This window comes from Apus apus, chromosome 1 (genome assembly GCF_020740795.1).
Source record: "Apus apus isolate bApuApu2 chromosome 1, bApuApu2.pri.cur, whole genome shotgun sequence".
NCBI classification, from domain to species: Eukaryota; Metazoa; Chordata; class Aves; order Apodiformes; family Apodidae; genus Apus; species Apus apus.
Genome location: NC_067282.1, coordinates 156,949,069 through 156,975,002, shown reverse-complemented (window position 1 = coordinate 156,975,002; position 25,934 = coordinate 156,949,069). Strand labels below are relative to the sequence as shown.

The 25,934-nt window shown below is 36.1% G+C and overlaps 1 protein-coding gene across 10 annotated transcripts in view; it reads right to left on the bottom strand.

The window, feature by feature from the left end:
- ANKS1B (ankyrin repeat and sterile alpha motif domain containing 1B) overlaps positions 1–25,934 on the bottom strand; it is a 432,033-nt gene that overhangs the window by 212,551 nt on the left and 193,548 nt on the right. For all 10 annotated transcript variants that reach the window (XM_051612894.1, XM_051612912.1, XM_051612951.1 and 7 more), the window contains 2 exons: positions 12,636–13,216; positions 11,418–11,490 (listed from right to left, as the gene is read on the bottom strand). In XM_051612894.1, coding sequence (XP_051468854.1) covers positions 11,418–11,490; positions 12,636–13,216 — 654 coding nt within the window. The remainder of the gene's footprint in view (positions 1–11,417; positions 11,491–12,635; positions 13,217–25,934) is intronic.

Here is a 25,934-nt window from a genome sequence, read left to right as displayed (position 1 = left end):
TAAGCAACATTCACAACCAATTTATTTGAGTTCTGACAGGTTTTGTCTGCATCGGTGCAATTTTGAAAAGGTAGCCCATAGGCAGGTATATCCAAACTTTTAAAGTGAGAGTAACTTTTATTCACTTAATTTGATTTTCTGTACAATAATGTATACTGGTCTTAGCATTATTCCCAAACATGCTTAAACAACCTACTACCTCACTCTCTATTTTACTATTGTAAATATTTCTGAGCTTCACACCCTTGGAAGTCAAAGAAAATCTGATTTTCTGAGTTTTGCCTTCTGTGTATTCATACCATTCTGCAATCTGTCTCAAACCAAATATTATGGGTGTATATTAACATGGTATAGGTTTTCCTTGTGCCATATTTACTTTTGCATGTCTTCTTTATAACTCAGTATCTCTCACTCCTTCTAAGGGGAAATTATTTAATGTGAGACTATTTTAAACATACTGAAACAATACTCTAAGAACAGTGGCACATAAGCTATTTGAATTTTTCATAGATTTGAGCAGTATACTCAAACTGCACATAAATTTTTCAAGTCTGTGGTCGTATAGACTTCTAAGCATATTTAATAGCAGAATGTAAGGATCAGGTAATTAGGTTAATGACAAAATGAAAGAAGAGGTGGTAGGTATGCATTACTCTTTCTAAGAATAAGTCTTGCTACAACACTTTAAAAAAGGATCTTTAGATCTGACAAATATTTTATTATATGTTTTCCAAGGAAGAACACATCTTTTTGGTGGACAACAGGCTCACCATGAGCCAGCAATGTACCCTTGCAGCCAAGAGGGCTGATGCCATCTTGGGGTGCATTAAAAAGAATGTGGCCAGGTCGAGGGAGGTTATCCTCCCGCTCTGCTCTGCCCAGGTGAGGCCTCACCTGCAGTACTGTATGCAGTTCTGGCCTCTTCAGTTTAAAAAGGACAAGGAACAACTGGAGACAGCCCAGCACAGGGCCACTAAGATGGTTAAGGGACTGGAGCATCTGCCCTATGAAGAAAGGCTAAAAGAGCGGAGTCTGTTTAGCTTAGAGAAAAGGAGGATGAGGGGGGATCTCATCAACGCTTATAAATATCTAAAGGGTGGATGTCAGGAGGACTCTTCTCAGTGGTGTCAAGTGACAGAACAAGGGGTAATGGTCACAAACTGGTATATGGGAGATTTAAATTGAATGTGAGAAAGTACTTATTTACTCTGAGAGTAACAGAGCACTGGAACAGGCTGCCCAGGAAGGTCGTGGTGTCTCCATCCTTGGAGACATTCAAAACCCTCCTGGAGGTGTTTCTGTGTAATCTGCTCTACAGGATCCTGCTCTAGTGGGAGGGGTGGACTAGATGATCTCCAGAAGTCTCTTCCAAAGCTACCATTCTGTGATTCCATGATTCCCTGATTCAGTGATTCTCTGATTCTGTGATTTTTCATTTATTCTGTGACTAAAAAAATACAGTTTGGTTACTCAGAAATAGCAATACAACTGATCAGATTGCCAAGGTTTATACTTTCTCCTAACGAGAAAATTTGAGTACCAGAATGGGACCTGAATCTCCTATGCTTTTTCACTAAAACATTACATCTGATGTGGGGAAACAACTCTGAAAAGTCGCAGTATATTAAAAGAGAGTTCATAGAAGATTCCTCTGCTCAAGCAATCCTATTGCAGAGTAACTAAATTTAGGATGACATGATCTGATGATGGTCACAAGTAGACTAGCAACAAAACTGACAAGAATTAGGCTATCCATTTACTCACTGATGAATGTCAACATTTATGATATTATAGCTTCATTTTCTTAAGTTTCTGTTTGCTGACAAACTTCTCTGTTCCTTCTCAAAGACATATGCCAGAAATCATTTATTCCAGTCTGTGAATATAATGATTTAATTGCTTTACAAGCAGTTTTGGAAAAAGAAGCCTAACACTGAACACAAAAAGCATGGATGGAGATCAAAGGTATATGTTGATTGGCACTTAAGAGTGGAAATGTAAAAAGAAAATTCATCAGAGTTAGAGACCACATGGGTAAATATGGTCTGGTGACTTTCATTTTCACTGTATTTTCAGTTTAGCCTCTGTCTTCATTTGTAGCAGGCTATTTCAAACACAGCTCTGATTAATTGGTATATGAAGAGCACACAGCTGAGTATTACATTTATGACACTACAGGGTAAGATTGCCAATATAATAGGATTACAGGAATAACAGAAAATAAAATAAATGCTTGCAGCTTTTGCATCTAACTCCCGTTGCATTTATTATAAAACACAGCTAAAGCTCCCCAATTATCCTGCAGTTTGCCCAGTCTCTGTAAGGTTTGTTTTGGGATTCAATGCATCATTAAAACAGATACATCTTTATATCTTATTTAGGCTTTTGCAATGTGGAAATCAACAAAACATTAATCCAATTATTTGTGATTTCTGCTGTAGAATTGATGCCATCTTTGTGTAACTTCAGTGGCATGCAATGCATTATGACTATCATGTACTCAATAAAAGCCCAAATTATTTCTTCTGCATATTTTAAAGCTATATGGCTTCTGTCCTCCACTATTTTATAATTTAGGAAATTAAACATGCTTAAATTACCATTCTAATAATTAGATATGCAGAGATTTGTGAAAGGAATATGAAGCTTAGTATGAGTAACGCACTCATAGAAATTCATATGTGAAAGCACCTGAAGAAACACTGCTTATGAAGGGTTAAAGGTGTGGTCTATACTGATAACCGAGGTCACAGCTGACAGTGGTAAAACTAAAGAATGTGTTTCTGTCAAGACTAGAATTTTGCTCTGATAAAAGAACAGCACAGATGATTTATCAGCAGAAGACCCTAGACTACACAGGAGGACAGCAACAACATTATAGCACTTTGCAAACGAGACTAATCTTCCTGTTATTCCAAAAGGAAGAATCTAGAGCTAAAATACCCGAGATAAGAAAGAAAAACAGTGATCACCACTGAAGTAAACAAAGTTTTGGATCAAAAGGACCATGCCATAGCAACTGTTGAGTCCTAAAGATCTATAAAAAAAACAGTTTGCTATTGCTAATCCAAAGAACCCCAACAGATGCAATGAGAACGCAACCGTCAGCCTTCCATGTCCCATACAAATGACATGGACAGACAACTTGGCCACACACGCAAGCAGACCTTGGTGCTTTTGGTTACTGAGCATGAGAGTGAGTCACATCGATAAGAGAATATGAGTGACTGAAAACAGCCTGAAATGAGAATCACCTTTGCCTTCCATAACTTCAGTTATGAGTTACCCCCAGCAGTTCTGTCATTGCAGCTTAAAATTCCACGTTCACTTACAAGAAAGTGCAGAATCAAACTGAAATGTGTGACTCTGTTCCCTACAGTGTAGTCCTATAATTGATGGTAAAGAATTCACTGACTTGCAGTTTAAAAATTTCCAACTGCATATGCATTTCCTATTGAAGAGGCATCAAACAGCACTGGAAGCTGAGACCAGCTGCTGGAGCTGTCTCCTCTCATCGGATCCCTCTTCTATCAGCATCAGGTTGTCTTTGCCTTTTCTGTTTTTATCTGTTTATGATGCTATAGATATTTTGGTCTTTTTGCACAGCATATCAGCTTCAATGGAGAGGTGGGAGTTTGGAGGGACGTGAGGTTATCCTATTATACAGTCTGGTTGTTGTGGTTGGCTATTGCAAAATTAGAGCTGTGCATTCAAAATGGTGAGCTTAAGAGGTCTCCCACTTTGTGAGAGGGTGCATGGCTCATTTTATTAAAATCTATGAATTAAATCCGGTTAATCAAAGTACTTAGTTTAACCACATGAAGATTTTAAAAGGGGAAGTAGCTGCTGCAAAACAGACACTAAATTACAATTAAAATATGTACTTTAAAGTATATAACATCACTGCGAAAACTGGCTTATGCCCACATGCCTACACATATCTAATTAAAATTCTACCTTAATTAAGTACTTATATTTTATCTGTTTTCTGCCCTTGGAGGGGGGAAAATATTAACAGCTTTGGAAGAAGACCACTTAGCCAAAACTGCAACCATATGGCAGCAAACAGTAAAGGGCCAGCCATGTACTACATGACACAGAAATGTGTGTATGTAGTGGAGGCATCCAGAAACAATAAAGTCTGGCTTGTGGAAAAACCTGACTTAAAAGTTGATTTGTAGGCTTTATTCTGAATACAGCACAACCCACTGCAGTTCTGCTACTTTCATGTGACATCTGGCTCATGTGGAGTCAATTCAGGCATAGTTGCCAGTGTTCCAGAGTCCTTCTGGTTTCAAAGTAGCTCTAGTAGAGCCAACTCATGGGTCTCTCTGAAGTTGTCGACATGATAATACATACTGCTAAAGTAAATATTTCAGAAGATTTGCTAGCTTTCTTGAAAGTGATTTTTTAAAAATAAGGTATAATTCTGCTGCATACAATTCTTCCAGTAACAAGCATCATTAGTCTTTGAAAGGCACTCACTCAGCTAGCCTTAGTGAGCGAAGTTTGAAGCCTTGATATTGATACTTCACTGTTCCACAAAAGGATAACAAATAAACTTTGTAAAATCCAAACCTGCAAAATGTAATAAGAATTTTGCTTATTTCAACACTAAGAAAATGGCTGGCCAGTTCCAAGCCAAAAGTATAGATCAAGAAACTGAAGATAATTCCATAAACTCTACCCTCCATCTCCCTAGGTGGAACAATGAGAGCACTCATTGATAGTTACATACCCATCTGACTAAAGAAATCCCGACTGTAGTACACTTGTCTGTACACAGCAACTGGCTAGTGCACATATGGGTAGTATCCAAAAAAGAATTAATGATTAGTAGAATGATAAAATTCATCCTCCATGTGCTAGAACATATTTGACAGAAGTGATTCTCTCAAGAGCCCAATAAAGTCCTAGATTAACTGTAGATTACTTTGATATGGAATGACCTTCAACAATTCTTTTCCTTGTCACTACTTAAATTTCTCTGACTTCAAACAATTCTTGCATTAATCATGATGATGATATGATATCCATTACCCATGTTAAAAAAAATATAATTCTGAGAAGTAGATTATTCCCTGATTATTCCCTTCAAGTGACTTGTAAATGTAAGTAAACTCTGAATCACACACTTCTGAACAGCTACTGGGCTCCAGCTAACACAGAAATACTGTGCATGCCTTGAAAGACTTCTTTATTGTAGAAAAAATTGTTTATAATTAGGCAAAGAAAATATCAAATGGAAGTGCTTCTTCTCTTTACCAGAGAAGGACAGATGGCTGATATTTAAACATATTAGCTTTTCTAAGTCCTTTGAGAAATGTATGTTACTAATCAGTACAAGTATCTACTATGCAAAATAAAAAAGAAAAGACAGCTCTCTTATTTATTAAACACTACCTTGTAGACAGGTTTCATCCGAATCATGTTATTTCAGCAGTCACAGAATAATCACAAAACAGACTCAAAGTGACTTAAAACAGTGGCCTAATCTATTCAACTGGCCCGAGCCAAGGTCAGATATACCCCAATCACTTTGTGGGTTTTGTTTGTTTGTTTTTGGTTTTGGTTTGGTTTGGTTTTTTTTTGTTTTTGTTTTTGTTTTGTTTTGTTTTGTTTTGTTTCTGGCAAATATCCAGAAGTTTTTAAGACTCTGCCAAATGCAACATATCTCCCTATTAATCTGCTTGGATGTTTTACCATATTAACTTTATATTTTCATCCTGGGGAGAAGAGAGGGAGATTAATTTCAGCTAGGTTTAGACAGGTACCTCTGAGGAGGTCCTCTATCTCTCTTTATTCCTAGTGCCATTTGCCATGCTTCAGACATTTAGATATGAAGAACAATACCAAAGAAGTGCCTGCTTATTTAACTCAGTATTAGTGGCTCAGACATACTCAATGCAGTCAAGACTGCAGAAGTCTAAATGTAGACATTAGGAATAAGATTCATCTGTTTGACCTACCATTATTTTCATCAAGCATGTTTCCTTAATCTTCTTTCAAGAAAAACACATGCGACAATGTCAAACCCTAACTCAGGTTCAAATACTGGGCATCTACTGCTCTTTGTTTACCTACAAAATCTGATATCCTCTTCTAGCAGGGATATACACTGCTTTAGTAGGTTTGCTCTTGGCAAATGAGCAAACCTGGAGAAATGAGCAGCCTGGAGAAGGTTCTAGGGAGACCATGTAGTTGCCTTCCAGTACTTAAAGAGGGCCTACAGGAAAGCTGGAGAGGGACTTTTTTCAAGGGCAAGTAGTGATAGGACAAGGTGGGACATTTTTAAATTGGAACAGGGTAGATTTAGGTTAGACATTAGGGAGAAATTCTTCGGTGTGAGGTTGTCCCGAGAAGTTGTAGTTGCGCCATTCTTGGAAGTGTTCAAGGCCAGATTGGATGGGGCTTTGAGCAACCTCGTCTAGTGGGAGGTGTCCCTGACTATGGAGGGGGGTTGGACCTGGATGATTTTTAAGGTCCCTTCTAACCCAAACAATCCTATGATTTTATGAAATCCATGTTGTCATTTACTTATTTCCTTGCTATTTTCCAGCTACTTAGAGTAGTTTAACTGTTCAGTGACATTCCTATGAATTGACAATAATTCCCCACATTGACTTTTCCCTTTTAAAGATAAGTTCTACATAATTCTCTTTTAGTCTGTTTGTACCTCATCCACCCTCCAAGAATGCACACAGAAACCCACTAACAGGTCACAGTTTTTCAGACAGTTATGTAACACAAAATGAAGTTCAATATAGCAATTTAAAAATACCTAGCACATATAATCTGTTCTTTCTTTATCGACAATTGATGTTCCAGCCGTAGGACTAGCTGTGCATGTGACTGCTGCATGCTCAGCAGTGACCTCTTCAGTAAACATGTGTGATAAAAAGTCATTGTACCTACTATGCACCTACTACGAGCAGCTTTTCCTTTCCTGCAGTACCTCACCTCGATGCCAAAGATTTATTTGTTCTTCTTTCTATTAATGTAATAATATAATTATGTTACACTAAATCTTTATTTCTCTTCTTAGTTGCATTGCACTGAGGCCTTTGGCACTTCTGACTTGTCTCTACATGCATGTGTTATTCTACCATGCTTGGTAAAATAGAGAAATTTTCCTTATGTCAAAGGTGAAAGAAAAGATGACATCTACCTTGAGAATTTTTTTCCTGATCAGTCTGTCAAATCAATTTCTTTCCCAACACATGCTGTGGTGACTAAAATCTCCCATTACTATCATGTACAATGGCTTTGGATAAGTACCAATAACAAGAAGGTTCTTTTCTGCTTTACTGGATACCAACAGGCATTTAACAGCTCTAACTTTGAAATCTCAAAGCAATCATCATATTTTTGAAATGCAAGCCAACATTTCCTCTCTTCTTCCCTTCTTAATGAAGAAGTTATATCCTCTACATGACTGGACTACTAGTGTAATATATAAGAAAAATTCTCTACAGTGCCAATTTTGTCTTAATCTTCAATTAATTCTTCTCTATTTCTCATAAATTCTTTTGTTAATTCTTCTCTTTTCCTCTTTCTTCTACCTTTTGCATACAAACAGCTAAGGTATCTGGCAAACTGATCCATGACTCTTTGTCTAGTCAGTTCTTTAGTCCTGTTTAAAATAATCTTGTCTTTCTCAGAGGTTAAACCTATGTCAAATTTACATTACTTAAGATTATGATTTTTGTCCTTGCCACATTTTTCTTAATTTAAAGTTCTCTTCTCTCAGAATAGAGGCTTTCTAGTTATATTTAGGGTGTATCTGAGTGATGCTTGACTTGAACATGAGGGGAGAGACAATAAAATCTCTTGAATCTTCGATCTCTTTACACATTGCCACCAGAAGCTTATAAGCACTTTTGATTTGCTTAGGATTATTCTTGTCAATTTCATTAGTATTCTTTATCAAATGCTAGTGATTGGAGAATCCTTTGCAACTTGGCAAGTTTGGACTCTTGTGAAGAAACACAGCCATAATGTAAGTGCCAGGTGGTGCAGATGTCTCTGCACCACCTTGAGTAGAAGGTCACGTAGCTTATTTCCCCTTGGAAACAGAGGTTTTGCAGTACTTGGGCTAGTGGGATTCTTTGTTATCATTGAGATTAATTCTTACTTGCTCCTTGGTCAGCACTCCTGCTTTTTATTCCAGAGGTAAGCTATTTAGATGTTGAATGTTACATGCCCTCAGAGGACAGTGTCAGCCATCTTAGTTGCTGTAGTTTCAAGTTTACTCCTCCAGTACCTGTATTGCCACCAAACTGAAAGCTCTGCTTTAATTATTTTTCTTTCTGAATGCATGCTGTGGATGAAGTGCTCATGCCTCTACTCAGCCAGCTTTTATTCTCTCCTTTCACTGTGCCTCTAATTGCTGCTTCTTAAGAGATTCCCCTGCAGACCTAAAAGAAATCTTTCCAGATTTCACCAGTGGCAAAATATAGGCCAAAGTTCCTGTAAATACATTCAAGGATTTCATCACAAGCTGTCATCATTGTCTAATTTTAAATATTGCTATTGAATTATCAGTGTATGATATCTTTCCTCTGAAATATTTTTCACTGAGAATGACATACTATATAGGATTAAAAACTCCTAGTTCCTGGCAGATTAAGACTATTTGTGCTTGAATTTAATATATTTATGGTTTACAAAACCAAAACCATTGAAGTATAATATGAAGTACAGGAGTAAGTAAATACTAAAATTAAGGATTCCATATCAAGCTACATTTGCTCTTCAGTATTATCAGCAATTTTACTGTTTGCTAAAAAGTTATTAATCAAGAAAAGTGAAGTTTCCTGCATATAGTGCTCAATAATCTAGATGCTTTCAGTTTAACACTAAAAGAAATCTCTTTGACTTGTACACTCTGAACACTAAATACATTATTTTTAGTCTCTACTGGATAATCTTTTTACATATATAGTCAAGCAAAACTAACAAACCCCATATATTTATATATAAATTTCTGAAGTATTTCAAAATTATATTACCTGATACCATACTATTTAATTTTTATTAAAAAATGTAGGCTAGATCTTTATATTTGGCTGTTATGCTCAGCACAAAGCCCAGAAGGAAAACAGAGAAGGTGAATTAGAACTTGTGAGATGGAATTTAGGTCTGCAGTACTACAACACTTGGGCAGATAAAACCCTAAGTAAAACACTAAGTGATCTAGACATTGCTAGTCTGTAAGTAATTAGACAGGAGCCAGGTGAGGCACCTCTGAGTAACACTGAGAAAATTCAAAGCAAACCCCTTCACTGGGGTCAAAGACCTATTAAAAAAATCTTCAAGGTTGTATTCTCAGTAAGAAAAAAAAGTATATTGTGTTATGCTAGTTAATAAGCTGTAATTAACACAAGCTAAAATCTTGAATAAAAAATCTGTTGTTAAATACATAAATGTCACTGCTATAAGGCTCCACTTGATTGGCTACTCCAGCCTGTTAATGGTGAGAAATAATGAGTCCTTACTTTCTGCTAGATAACCCTATTATTTTGTTAAAAATAATGAAAAAGAATATATTTAAAGCATAACATATTTAATATAATGCATTTAGTGCATTTGGTATTATAATAGCTCCCTTTGCTTTGCTGCCTAAACTGTGCTTAACTGAATCTGGAAAACATACGAAGGACTGAAAAGTGGAAAACATCCATGTGAGGCTGCATATAACAAGCTCTATAGGAGAAATAAATGTCTTTACTGCAGTCTGCATGTACAGCAAAACTGATTAAATTTAAAGAAAAGTAGTTGTATTTTGAGTAATAGTACACAGTTCAATTTCTTCATTAAGATCAAAATCAGTTTGTCGTTCTAAACTGAATAAAGACCATTAAGGAGTTGACAGAAAAGAAAAAATATTGGTTTGCAGGAAGCTGCACACTGAACAGAAAAAAATTGGGAGTCAAAGTCCCTTCTGAGTAAAGAAGCAGCCAAGGAAAGAGCAGATCTTCTGCCAACTGAAAGAGCCACATTTGAATGCCAAGAAAAATAATGCATACAGTAGAAGCCACAAAATGGCTGATGACAAGACTTGTGAGATATCTTCTGATCTTAATAGAATAAAGTAGAAAAAGAAAAGCAATGGTCAGTCATAGGAAGGGACAGAGTAGCACTTACACATCACTAAGTTACGCAAATGTGCATATACATTCTGTTGCTTTTGTCTCCTTTTCATAGCTCTTAACTGCTGTGCAGCCTCTTCATGGTTGTCTGATTTTGCACTTATTGCCTGTGTACTACCATTATGAAAAACTAGTAAGTAACAAATCCTGAATCTTCAGAAATTATTAACTTTCTCCTAACCTAGAGCTTCTCTATAAATAATTCTGCCTTCCAACACTGCAAGTTTCAGAGAGAAAATGTAACCTGCCAGGAAAACATGCCTAGCATGTTTCCTTATATTTGCCCTTACTCTTTTAGAAGAAAACAATCTGAATCTGCTTGTTTTAGGTGCAATTATATTTGTATTCAAATCAGGTAAGTTATTTTCTCTTTTTCCTAGATGCCTTTCTCTCTGTCAAGCTACTATTAAAGTAGCTGTGTCAACTCTATTAAATTGATAAGACATGGTTTCATCCTGTACAGATATAATGTTCCATGAACTGGATAGTTGTAAAAATACTCTTTAAAAAAAATGTTTCAAGTGATAGGGTACATAGTCTCCTTCCCAAAATAGAAATCTGAGTGATCAAATGCCATTCCTAGCAGGGGTGTACCAGTACAGGTGAGTTAACATAGCTTTGCCTAAAGACCGAATTATTCAGACATACAAGTCGTTTTTCCTTCCATGAGTTAGAGAGAAGATATTTTAAAATACTTTCCAAATTCTTATCAACACAGTCGCACAGGTTTGTGCTGAGACACCAACAGACTAGAAACAACTTGGAGTTCTTAGAATTCACCATGGTAGGGAAGGTTAGTGTATTTTCCCATCATTGCTAACACCAGTCACTGGCTGACAGCAACATTTTCAGCCCTGTGCCAAATATTTGCTAGAAGCAACATTAGATAATATAATACTTTAAAAAGTGTCAGCAGCTGTTAGATTACATATATGCAAGGTCCCATCATTCCAAACAAAATTCAGCTAAAAAAGATTGGAAAATATCTCCCTAGTAGAAAGGCTTCAGTATAAAGAAATTAATGGAATATTTTTTCTGGTAAGATTTCAAAACAACATTAATGACTCCAATATGCTATTTAAAGCAACAGCTCCAGGATACTGGCCCTAATGCATCTCTAACAGTAAACAACATTGATTCTGTTCATGGTTATTCAAATACCTGCAAATTATTTCAACAGAGTGGGTTACTTAGCAGTATCTTATCCACAGTTTTCTTATGGACAGTTAAGTCAAAATCAAACAGTAATTAGTTGTTTTTCCTTACTTGCAGTGTGATCATTCATCTCCCCCAGTCCAGTATTAATTCCAGCATCTATTGAACTCATTATTTTATCAATCTACAAAAAAGAGAACAGTAAAAACAATTGATGGCCCCATCTTTGCTATTATATTTTTTTCATGGATAAATTAATGGCATTATTACTGTCATTTGCAAAACAACAGTCAAGATTACAAAATGCAATCAAAGGTACACAACTAATGTCTCCACTGATTTTTATTTTGCAACATTTGCGTGCTAGTAAAAGCTAAAGCTTGGGACTAGTATATCTTTTTCTACAGTTCAGTTCTGTTCACACTGACAACTCTGGTCATCTAGGTATAACCACTATAAGTCTGTTAAAGCAGTTATGTTAATGCATAAGCATGTTGTTTTGTTATAAAGTACTAAAGCAATTGCTCAGTTAAGAGCTTAAGAGAATTTCCTAGTTCCTTTTTTCTCCATGTGCCCCAAGGCCACTGAATAGGTACGAAAAACTCCTGTGTCCCCACATACCTCGGAATGATACTGTCTGTGAAATAGCACTAGATTAGAAGATTAATTTATAGTCTTGAAATTTAGCACAGGAGACAAAAACAAAAACAGGTGTCTAAACATTATTTTAAATTTGGTTCTAAAAGTAAACCAACATCTCTTGTATGAGCAAGCATGTGCACTAAAACTCAGCATGGACATTTCTTTTACTAGTCTCAAATTCATTGTAACTGAGTGAGGTATATGCCAAGCATTCTGTACCCTGGCTACGTACCAGCTAGAGGATGTGTTATATAGGGAGGGATTGCATAATCAACCTAAAACTCTTAGACTTTCCATTCCTACCATTTTCTCTTGCCTTTCACTGGCAAGCTTTGCCATGGTGGGAAATAATCATCAAGTATGTAAATAATGGCCATATATACAAATTATGTTACCAATTTTATTAGTGTCAGTGGTGAGGGCTTTAGCAGAAAATAATTTAAATGTCACAACAAACTATAGAATTACTTCTCATTAACTTCATTCACTACTGAAACAGTAGGCTTCACTAAGTGTGCAGCATTTTGAACAGAAATGCATTGCATTTTGTGCCAGCTTCCATGTGTTACCTTATGAGATTTGCAGTGTGAAATATTCACTTTCTGTTTCATCTCTAGAATTAAAAACAATAACAGCATTTTTACTATACCATATATTTGCTTGCACTTGAAAAGGATCAAAACTTACCTCTTCCCATTCTGATGTGAATGAAGGTGTTCTCTCCGAATTCCCTTTGGAGCTCTGTTGGTTTGGAGTGGGTTCGCTCCAATTGCTTCGTGCTTTTTTGTCATTTGGTGGGTGGGTAATCAGATTAGAATCCGATTTCGAAACGTTTTTGCACAAATGCATTTCAAGCAAAGTCTTTGGTAAAGATCGTATTCTCCCAAGTGTGCACGCTCGCTCCACAAATCCCCCAGTGGTAATGACCCATTGTTCACTTATCCTTGCTGACGTGCCAACCAACGTATGATTTTCTGCTGGCTTAGCTTTAGTATGAAATATGGTTCTGTTCACAACTGGTGGCTTTTTTTTCTTAACAGGAGGATCAGTGTTGCTTTCTTTCTGTAGCTGTATCTTCTGTGATGTGGTCTTGCTCAAAATGCTTTTCTCTAGTGGACCACTGTACTTTGCTTTGCTGTAAAGCTGAAGTGGGTTATCAGGTGGGTCACATGCAGGAGATGATCCATGAAGTAAACCTGCAAACTGTTCAGCAGGGTGTCCTTCAGGAAGCCCACTTTCAGCAGATGTTTCTCCCTGGCAAAGACGCTCTGAAATGAGAGAGTATCTTGTTAAAAACCCAGGTGGTAAAACACTGCAAACAGCAAAACTTACTCTCCGCAAAACAACTTTTGTATGTTGCTTCCTTCTTTCTCAAGTACAGAAACAAAAGTTACTTATGCCATGGATTGATTTATTATTCTCTTAGAAAACAATTCTCTCCCTGTATTTCACTATTTTATCCTAACTGCTTGAAAAACAGCCCAAAACACTCAGTGCTTACACATAAATTCTAGGAAAAACCCCCCAATTTAAAAAATATAACAGGTCATTGCTCTTCCATCAACTTGATGATGTCTCTTTTAATTTGTTACTAAGTTGAAATGTGTAAAAATTATACAGCTTAGTATGATGAATTAGCTAGTTAATTTGTAGGTAGTAAAACACATGAAGAACCAGTATTGTCAGGAGTATTGTCAGTAATTTTTCTTTTTATATTCATTATAATAATAGTGAATTGGCACTATGCCTTTTTACTGACAGTCTCTAAAGAATTGATCTGAGTGTTGTTTTTATTTCTGGGAATTTATGATAATAGATTCAGAGTAATAGTAAACACTGAAAAAAAATAGGAAATAAAGTATTTTTGAAACAAGTTTTATATGCAGTTCTGCGCACACACACAAAAAAGGGACCAAAAAAATGCACTTTTTGGCACCGTTCAGAGTGGATTATTAAAAATTTATAGCTCTTTTTATGCCTATTGCTGCAAGTACTAGGGAAAAAAACAGAGACACTTTTCCACCTGTGATGCCTCATTTGAAGTGTTGGGGTGGAGAAGAGCACTCTATACACATGGCATTAAGTTAGCATATTCTACTCAGAATAACTGTGTCCCCACTAAAAGTTGTATCTCTGTAATGACTTCATTAAAGACAAATACATTCACCTCATTCCTGCTAGAACTTTTATGTTCATATGTAGAATATAAGTGCAGGACTGTGTGCACTGCACTAGCTACCAGAGGGAATCAAAACATAGAATCATGTCATCAAAGAAATTGAGCTGTTTCCTCCTATTTGATAAAATATCTGCTTGTTTAAAAACCCCCACAAATCTCAAAATATCACTTCTAAAAGGAGGCAATATTTGATTATATGAACAATAGAAGGAAGACTTTGGCTGGTACTTCAAAACACCATCAACACTTTTACTATTCAGCAGCTTAAAAATGTAAAGTTGCATGTTTTTCTTATTTGTTAAAATATTATGACAAAATTCTAATAAAGATTAGGAGTGCAACCTAATAAAATCTCCTTTTCTTCTTTGGGAAAAACGGACTAGAACACACACTTAAGACATTTTGCAACAAAATAGATGTGGGCTGTTGTGGTAAAAGGTTGAATGCGGGACCTGACAGAGCTTAAGGAATCAATAATGCCAGAAAAGTTTGTTTTGGGAAAAAAAAAAAACATAACAAAACAACAGGGGAAAAGGAGAACATGGAACATGCTCACTTTCTTAGATTTCTGATAGCTGCTGAATTAATTGTACATGAACTAAAAAAAATAAATTATGCAAGTAGTGATTGACTCCAGTGTTTTTCCCTTACATGAAAAACAAAGTAGCTGGGATTTGGCTCCAGATTAGGACATCTCATTCTACATATCTACATGAATAAGAAGTATGTAAGGTCATGCTGCAGTCAGAAATCAGATTGACAGTCAGTGGAGACAGAGTGATACTGCTCACTGTATGTTGTGGCTGGTCAGCCAAATCAGCACCTCGTTGGACTTTTTATGATGCCCATAATCTAAGGCATTCACAAATACAAACTCATGTATCCTTACAGGGGAAGGCTGTAATGTGGTAGCCCTCTAATTCGGTAAAGTAAGGTATAAGAAGATAATGCTGAAAATGTCCACAAATTGTGGGCAACCAATTATAAATTCTTATTGTTTTCATTGTTCAGAGTACTTAATGTTGCATAAAAATATTTTCAAAGCATAGTTACTGTTGACTTCAGTTGTTCTATAATTTAGATCCCTAACACCTAAAATTCAGCATTCAAAAATCCCAAGGAACTCTGTTAATGACTACTTGGATAAAGTTTGGTCTATCTTGAACAGCAAAACAAAAGCTCTGGCAGATGCAGAGCATTCTCTGTGTGGTGCTCAGCTGCCTCAGCTGTCAGTTTTATAATTATGTGACAAAGGAAGCAAAGATCTCTTGGCTATGCCTTCCTCCTCCCGTGATTTTGAGCAATGCAAATCATATATATACTGGGCAATGAAAAAGACTGGGGTTGTCAGGAAAAAAATAGTATGTGGTCATACTGCACTGCAGTCCTAGAACAGGTTATCTGGGGATGTGGCTTCTCCATCCTTGGAAGTTTTCAGGACCTGGCTAGGAAAAGTCATTTCGGACCTGATGATTCACAGTCCTGCTCCAAACAGGAAGAGGGACTAGATGACTTTTAGGCATTCCTTCCAATCAACACTTTAAAGATTCAATTATGATTCTATGATTCCATGATAATTCTGAATCTTTTGACTTTTGAATTGATAACTGTTAAGTCTCATGTGTTTTTAATACCGATTTATATTATTATTTTAGTATCCTAATGCAGTTGATGCTTAATACTTTTATGTTCAGAGAAAAATGAGAGAACAGAGATGCTCTGTACCACTGCTATAAACAGTGTAGTGGCCTATCACCCACTCTTATTATTCTAAAGAAATCATAGAGGAAAAAACAATATCCATGCAATAGATAGTAATAAAAACATTTGCTAGAGTACACTTTTCTTTCTTATTTCAAGTTGATATCTGTTGACCCAAGACCTGAAGCATGAGATATTAAATAAACTCTTCAAACGGCATCATATCTAAAACTGCAACTACATCTTCAGTGCTTATGTAAATGTCCAAGACCTCAGTCTAAATAACTTAAAGTATGAACAACTCTAAACATGATAATATAATGCTTTTTCTGTATCTTAGCTCAAATAGGCAGCTGTACTTTAAAATTAAAAAAAAAAAAAAAAATTAAAAAAATCCTACCTTAGCTCTTAGCACCCATGTCTGAGACTGGTGCCTTTTTATTTTTCCATATTTCTGCCATAAAGTTTATGACAACTGATACTGAAATTGATATTTCTTCTGAGGCTTATTAGTGATGCACAAAATGTGATATGCATTATTTTTCATCTGTTTTTAAACACAGCTAAATTATTCTTGTTCTTTTCAATAAAATTCTTTCATTAAGTTGTCTGTACTGATGATCAGTGTCCTGTGTGGCTAGAATTAATCTCAAATCTACTGATATATCTGCAATATTCTGACTGTATTCCTATTTTGTTCTATCCCTTAACTTCATAATATGCTTTTGAACGTTTTCGTTAGATGCTTGATTTTTATTTGTTTCAACCAACTTAACTGGTACAAAGAAACAATAAGATAGGCAACTATATTGCATAGGTCTATACTCAGTGAACAGTAGGTTAATTATACCAGTTTTGATTTCTCATGGGCTTTTGAATAAGTCTTCTGTGGATGGACTTCAGGAAAGTTCCTGTGCTTGGATTGATTCCCAATGGAGGTAAGTTTTTTGCTCATGATAGATTATACTTTTTTTGTTTTTGCAAGAGCATTTATTTTTGTGAACTTAAAAAAACCCACAACAACCCAACAAAAAGAGATCTTGCTTCATTACCAGATACTGCTTTTCTTACCACCTGATCTTTTTTACTTGTAAATAGTTTCCTAAATACCAAAACACAAACAGATGCCATTTCTACAGATCTTTAGTGTTATTACAAGTGCATGTACAGCTTACCCATCTGAGCAGATTACTTCTGAAAATCACTGTGCTACTGCCATTATCTGTGTTGCATGGAAAACATTCACATTTGGAACTACAAATAAATTCAGCTCTGTTGCAAACTGAAAGTCTCAGATACATATTGCTATTATCACCAGTTTATAGACAACCAAACTGGCATTTAGGTGGCAGATTGCAATTCCATCAGCTATTTATTTATACACTGGTGCACCCCAGCACAGTTGCTTCTCATACATATATAGAACTCTGTGGAATACCATTTTTCTCTTTCAGAATTTGAGAGGTATAATTACAGATGCTACATGAAGCTCACACATCTATTTTCTGAATCTGACTCCAAGGCTACAGAACACATTAAGAAAAACAGGAACATACTAAATACTGGGAATTGTGCATTCATATAAAGTTGGAAATCAGCTTATTCACATTTGTATCTCAAGAGGTTCCATGTTCAAAGCTAAAGCACATTCAGGAGAATAACAGTTGTTAATAATAGTAATGAAAAGAGCTGTAATAGATAAATTATAATGACAGAGTTACATCTTTAACTCTCGTTGCTGTTGCCATGGCAGAAGTTTCTAATGTAAAAGAAAAATCCACCAGAAATTTGTTCCATAGCTATGGTAACAGCTGTATTATGACACCTGCACTATTAAAATATTAAATTTTTGTTTGTATTTGATACAGAAAGATGTTTTTAGCAGCACACTCTGCACGTGTAATATCTGCCTGAAAAGGTATTCTCAACTCCCTTTTCCACATAACCAGTTGATTGATAAAACTAACAACCACAGTTGAGAAACATTTAGTGAGTATGCTCTCATAGAAGGGTAAGTAAGCAAATAAGGCATCTTGTTTGCATGGTAATGAATGTTTTGGACACATTAGAATACCTTCAGTAATTATGATATTGGTTGTATTGCCGAAGTGATACCAGAAAATGGGATGATCAGCAAGAAAGGGTGTAACACAGAAAACTGAAAAGTATTTAAATACTAAAGTAGGAATATTCAAGAAGGCATGATTTCACCCAGAAAACAACATGGTCCTCTGACAAAGCTCCAGCTCTTTGATTGCCGCATGTAGGCTGCAGTTATCTTTGATGAGGCAGTGCAATGTTTTCTCCCTGTAGTAAATGTTATAGCAAGGTACCATGGACCCGTGTTGAAGATATAACAACACGATTACTAAGCAACCAATGGAGAATGTGGGCTTCTCCTGTCACCACCAACACCACAGAAAAGGAGCAACAATGTCCAGTCAGACTGCTGTTTCTCCTTCTGCTTCCTCTTATATCTAAAGAAAACACCACAAGGCAGTTTGCCAGCTTCGTGTCAGTGGTCTCCAGGCTCCGTGCCCACGTTCCAAAATTATCAGCTTCTCAAAACCATACCGTCCCACAGAAATCACAGTAAAAGTCTCTGTGGATTATGTGTTTGCTTTTCCTAGCTCCATAACTGCCAGTTCAACCCCTTAACATTGCAGTCTGCACTTGACTGTACTGAAGGATTTTACTGCCTCACTATCGCTACCTTCTTGATAGTTTCACTGTCCACATTTTACTCGTCTGTTTTACAATGACTCATCAGGAACTGCAAAAATAAGAAAGATTTCAGGGGAAAGACAGGTCCATATGGAATTTTTTGAATATTGCTTGCCAACCCCTAATGAAGAAAAAAGCCTTCAGTGAGGAAGTATATTAGTTGGTAATTGCTGCTAATTCTAAGCACATCATCATACCCAAATATAGTTCTTGCCCAAAATTTCAGCAACAGGAGTCCAATCTGGTGCAATTAGAGTTAATTTTAACTCCTACAGTGATGTATTGACTCTCTTGCACATTTTCAGAAATTTGTTTTGATACTCACAGCAGTTATTTTGTATTTGAGGGGCACAGAAATGTAATTTTTATATAGATCACATTAAGGGTTAATCTTTAACTGCAAAATTCAACCTAGACAAAAATAAAAAGCTGCACTTGCCACCTCCATAATGCCGTTTCCATGAGAATTTCTTTCTATGTGACTATATAAGGTATGGTTCCTAGACATCTTAATGACAGAGAGCCTTCCATGAGCCATCACATTTTTCTGCACAAGAATCTGCCTTATACCTGCTCATCAAAATAAGAATCGTCCAGAAAACTAACATGTTAACATGTTTATGGACTAAAATGATCAACATTTCCCAGGTGAAACAGTGGACTAATTCAACATCCATGTTCAAGCTAAAATTATACTAAAATATCTCAACTCTAACATGCTGCAAAAAGAAATAATAATAAAAAAACCACACCAGTATTTCTTTGCAACACTCAAGCAATCTTTCACAAAAAAATTCTGATAAATGAATGGAAATTGATGTAATTCTGCAGAAAGATCACATGTAATTGCTTTGAGAAGTTCTGTGGTAATCTCTCCTAACAGTTGAGTGGGCTGTGGCTGTGCTCAGAAAGTACATGTTAATTTGACAATATAGTACAGAAGAGAAGAGTAACAGAAGAGGAAAATTTGGTGATACTTAATAACCAAAATCAGTGCAAAGCAATATGAATGTGACAGATAAGATCTTGAAACCATATCCTTTTTTTTTGAAGACTCTAATGAAATCTCATTAATTGTTCCACTCCTGATATTTCACACATCAAATGGGAAGAAGGAATGACAAACTACTCCATCAACTGCGAACAAAACTTAATAATCATCAAGGCAAAAGAAACTGGAAAAATAATGGATGATTTTTAGAATACTGTTTCTAAAAATGGATGTTCCTCAACAATTTCAACACTTGTATTTGAAAAGAAGGATTTGCCTAAGTAACAATTTGGTTTTACAAAGCATGAAACAAAAGCAGAAAGAATATAAAATAAATGTTCTGGCATTTTCCTGACCATACATTTCCATCTCTCCTAAGCTTGATAATGAATATATTTCTAATCTAAACAGTATTTTTAAGATACTTAATATGTGATACAAAGCAGTTTGCCTCTCCTCATTTCACACACAAGCTAATCTGTGCTGTGTTTCATTTTAGAATTATGGTTCAAAGCCAACAATAATAGAACTAGTGCTTTCATAAGAAATCATGTAAGGATAAAGACCTTCCACCCCAAATGGCATCATGTAAGTTTTGCAAAATTTCCTATTTGGTCACAGAAAAAAAGCTGTAAGGACAGAAAGGGTATAAATATGAAGAACATCTAGAAAATACCTCTGGCTGTAGAATTACAGCCCAGTTCTAAATGTAGACATGCAGTCATGGAAGATTACATCAACTTCTGTGTGGAACATTTACTGATATTTTATATAATTAGTTACATATAACTGTTTTGAAACTAATCACTAAAAATTTTGGTAGTTTAGTAAGCTTGCAACTCACTACGTGTTTTTTGTTATACATATTGGATGGGGAAAGTGAAGGAAAAAATAATTATATTCATTTTCCCCACTGATTTATTTGGGGTTTGCAAATGTGAAAAGATAACCATAGAAATTATTTTTTAAAGTATTTGCAAAACATAAATGATCTTTAGGAAAAAATATCTAAACGTGCAATATCTTGCACGTAATTCGTGCAAGACAATTTAGCTATTAATTTTCTAGGCAGATTGACAACCTCTGAAAGATGTTTTCTTTTCACAAACAGTTATAGTTAATTTAAAAAGTAACATCACACATAAGATGTGCAGATTCTGTGAAAAGAAGGGAAGAGTTTCAGGAAACTAAACACAGGCACTGGTGAGGCCACACCTTGAATACTCTGTTCAGTTTTGGGCCCCTCACCAGAATCAAGACATTGAGGTGCTGGAGCGAGTTCAAAAAAGGGCAATTAAGCTGGTGAGGAGTCTAGAGCACAAGTCTTATGAGTAGCATATGAGGTAACTGGGGTTGTTTAGCCTGGAGAAGAGGAGGCTGAGGGGAGACCTTATCGTTCTCTGAAAGGTGGTTGTAGTGAGGTGAGGGTTGGTCTCTTCTCCCAAGTAAGAAACAAAAGAACAAGAGGAAATGGCCTAAAGTTGTTGCAGGGGAGGTTTAGATTGGATGTTATGAAAACTTCTTCATTGAAAGGGTTGTCAGGCACTGGAACAGGCTGTCCAGGGAAGTGGTGGAGTCACCATCACTGGAGGTATTTAAAAGATGTGTAGATGTGGTGCTTAGGGACATGGTTTCAGGGTGGAATTGGCAGTGCTGAGTTAATAGCTGGACTTGATAGTAAAGGTCTTTTCCAACTGAAATGATTCAATGATTCTATATATGGCCACTTTAGACACAGTAGAGTATTCAAGGTGACTGCAAGGACTGATAAACATGACACATGACTTACTAGAAACCTGGGTCTTTCTGGGTGAGTAGCTAGAGGCCAGAAAAGATATCAAGAGTGTCCGAATTAGTCTAGACATCTCTGTTTAAGCACTTGAATAGTTTCTTAGAGGTCAAATGGTTGCAGACAAGGAGTACTGATGGTAGTACCCATGTAGACAATTGTCATCTCAAAGAATCCATTACTGTAGAATAAACAAGTGCTTGAAGTAATTCTGGGCATACGTCCCACTTCAGATGACTTCAGATACACTTACCTAAATAGGAGCTGTAAGTTTGTGAGCATTTTAAGTAATGATTGTGGGATAAATCTATCAAACTAGCCACTGAGTTAAGGAGCCAGATTACCTGAGTGGCTCAAAGCATGAAATGTTGGGTAATCCCAGATATCACCTCAGGACACTCTGGAAACATATGTGCATTTGAAACACAGAATTAACCTGCTATGAACTGACTATAACCACTCAGAGAATCCATGTGCAGCTTTATTAAGCAACTAAGATGCAGAAAAGCACTAGTTCAATTTCTGATTTAGTTACAGGAAAAAAAATTGGAAGACAACTATTAACTTTTAGGCTCCATCACAACTGACACTTTACTAATCTCTCTTAATAATACAGCAAAAAGCACCTAAGGAGCTAAAAGGACCAGTTGAAATATGGGAGGAGAAATTATTAATCTGCAGTTGCTTGAGGCAAAAGTTGCAAACCAGCTTCTTTCAGGCTATTTGCAGGAGTATATTGGCTAAATGGATTTTACCAAAACTTACAGAAACTTTCTCCTTGTCTTAAAATAGCAGATACAGGTAAGAAAAACTAATCTCAATACTTTTCTCTGACTGCTTTGTATATTTATGTGAATAAAAAAATAGTGTTCAAAAACCTGCATGACTCATCAACTAGTTGCTGGTCACAAGCTCCCACAGAGATGTTTCCTTAATATTTCCAAATGTAAGTCAGTTCTTTTGGTTAGAAACAGGGTCTGCCATCCATGTTTTTGAACTACAGAGTTCAGTATGGAGAGGCAAATTTTAATCCAATTAAACATAAATAAAATAATTTAAGCCTAGGAAATGTATGTAGAAAAACAGAATGTGAGTGTAAGTGATCAGAAAATACACTAAGATTGGTGCAATTGCTCCATTATAGGTCCATAATTGATAGCCCAGATTCTGGTCAGGTAACAACACGATTGAAATATCCAGAATATTAGGTTGCAGAAAACTCTTTGCCTCAGAAAGCTGTTTTCACATCTTTAATAAGGAAATGAAATTTCCTCACTGTGCAATTAGATATTTTGGATTTAAAAAGCAACTTTCACATGAGGAACAGACAAAGAGAGAACGGATCATTGTGATTGTGCTTTGTAACTATGTAGACGAGCAGAACCTGCATCAAGAGGGAAATTCTATGTGAGTATCAGGTGATCTGATATATGAACATGCACCTCCTGCAGACAGAGTTGTGTATTCTTGATTTATCAATATCACATCTACGGATTCCCATTTTCACTTGGAAACATCAGATGAAACTGAGGAAGATTTAACTTCATGCTGTAACAGATTGTCGCCTGGAAAAGGGCAGGGAACTAGCAATGCTCAAAAATTGCATGCAATAATCCAATCTCATGAACTGTAATGTGAAACAGTTTAAAGCTATAGCATTTTCAAAGAAGGACTGTATATCTAAGAGAGCAGAGACAAAGGAAAGGTAAAAAGTGGTACAGATTTCCTAAAACCTTTTTACGTTCATGGCTGCTATTCAGACAGGCTATCATGAAGTCCACACATCCATGAATGCAGAGCAGTAATTAGAGGATCATCATAATCTAAGATTTTATTCTTCTTCAGAAGAAACCCTTCAAAATCTTTGTAGAATGAACCAAGAGTTAGAAGACTTTCTCATGAAAAAATCTGGTAAGCTTAACTGTCCTTTTCAATGATAAGGGGAGCTGGGAATGCATGGGATAGAGATGGCAATTTTTTTCATTTGATAGGTTGTTATCTATTGGACCTCCCTGGACCCATCATTTGTTTCATAATTCAGTGGATCATTAGGACTTGCCTGTAGTGGGAGGTCCATAGGAGATACCTGGACTTCCTTTGTACGGAAAGCAACAATTCAGTTCTTTTTACACAATGCATTTGTCTATTGGCCACACTTGAGTGGTATGCATGTCAAATACTGCCCACCAAGGTATCTGAGAAACCATTTGCCTTTTAGGTATAAAAGGCCCCCATTCTTCTGATTGTGGTCACTGCAGTCAGTCAGGAAGTAGATAGTTCTTGTCATTCACAGTATGATTCCTGACTGTAAGGTTTGCATAGGTAAGTTGAAAGAATGTGCCGTGTTACTCTTAGCATTTCTCACTGAAAACTTAGAAACATTGTTCTTCCATTTCTTATGACAACAAACTTTGAATATTTTTCACAACAGAAGTATCTCCTAGACAAGGATTTCAAACAGTTCCACAGTACTAGATGGCAGAGTCAGAAGCTAAAGTGTTCACATTTCTCCTTTGAGTTTTCAGGAGATCTCTCTGTTGTTTCTGTTTTGGAAAGGGACTCACTCTTAGCGGGTATATATTCATTTTTGTGAGAGTAGCCTGCTTCAAACTGTCTCTTCTGGAATGTTCAGTTTCAGTCACTACAGAAAAATGTTCTGAGCTCGTGGACTCAGCTTCCTTGTACATACTCCCTCTGTACTCTCTCCTGCTTTCCCCTCTTGTCCCCAAAGAAAAAAAATATTATTATTCATCAGTCAGACATACAAACCCAGTAGGAAAGAACAGACCTATTGCTTTATCACATGCAATGTTCTGTAACTAGTGTGCTAATTTGTCTTCTGCTTCATAGACTAACACATTTGTACTGTTTTTCAGCCTCAACACATCTTTCTGTAGGGTGTTTCTAATATGTGGCCTCTGCCCAGCTAAAAATTGCTTCCCAAACAAATTGCTTCTTGTGTCTAATTAAACTTCAGGCCTCTTAATTAGACCTATTCAATAAGTGTTTTACAAAAGTCACCTGCTTGGTCCATTACACTGAGCATGTTACATGCTTTGGCTCTCACTGTTACCTTTAAGGCAATTTGTGGCATACAAATTCTTTCTTGATAAACCTTCAAAGTCATCAAATAATCAGTTCCTGTCTTTCATGTGCTGGCAATGCCCCCTTATTAGAGTTTTGCTATTTTTACTTCTAATGAGAACTCATGTATAAGAATTGAAATTTTTTCCATATTTCATAATTCAAAGGGATTGTAAACAACTGCATATTTCAACTAAATTGAAAAATTAACATTGGTATACATTATGTTGCTGAAAAAGAGAATTCCTTGCATTGTCTCAAGCTCGCTGTTGCTGCTATACAAATCTGTGGAGGTTCAGGACCAACTTGCTTTGAAATAACACTGATTCTTCCGGTGCTTTCTTTGATGAACTTTTGCTCCAGCAAATTATCTAACCTACCAAACACTCTTGGGAGAACTGAGTATGCAGAATTAATTCATTAAGTCAATAATAATTAATAAATAATTGCAAGAACAATATTACAATTGTTTTAGTTAGCATATTCTTCATTTGGAATAAATTGAAAATAAAATTATCACAGTCTCCTGAGAAATTTACACAAATCACTGTTTCCTCTCTTTAAAAAAGCAAACAAGCACTACTAGGAGATCAGCATATCAGACAGACCTATAGGAGATAACAGAAGAAAACCTGGCAGATTTTTTATCTTTTTTTAATATATATTTTTTTAATTTTTAAAAAGCCTTTATTTTAAAAAAACACCTTATTGCTCTCCTTTTGCAACTAACAGGAAAAGAAGGACAGGAAGAGAGGAGAGAGTAAGTAAAAGAGGAAGAAAAGGAGCCATCCTGAAGACCAAAGGCTCTAATCCAAGAAAACAAACAAAGAAACAATATCCCAAACCAAAAGAAATTGTACAAAGCTCAGGCAGTAAAAAGTGGAAGCCAAGTTTTCAGCATAGCTGCAAGTGTATACCAACATTATGCTGATCTCTGGACCAACACAAGTGTAAGTCACAATTTTGCACCCTTGAAGACAAATCTTCAGGAATTCCACTAATATCTGAAAAACTTCAGGTAAATGAGGCAAAGCTCAACCAAGCAACAGTGTGAAAATAAGCCAGAAGAGTCAAGGTGAAGGAACAGAATATCAATTGCATTTTTTACCTGTTGCATGAACCCTTTCCTTTCTAGTGAGGAGGTGGCCTTTGCTGGACAAAAAATCCCAGAACACACATCCCCATTACTATATAGACTTACTTCTGGCAACACAAACATTGTAAATTAGAAGATAATCACGTATACACTTACAGAATCTACTTTTTCTAATGCTAACTTTACAGAGAACTTCAATCTAAAAACACAGTTTCATCCAACATAATCACAAGACTACAAAAGCATTCATGGAGGTTGCACCAAAGAAACAGATGGGGATGGAGGGAAAAAGGGAAAAAAGATCAATCAGCTAAAGGATTAATGGGTTTTTAGTACTCTAAAGAGTATTACAAATTTTAAGGATGAAATGTAGCTTTTTCACAATGCCTTTCAGTCTTTTGACAAAAAGGTTATTTGATGAG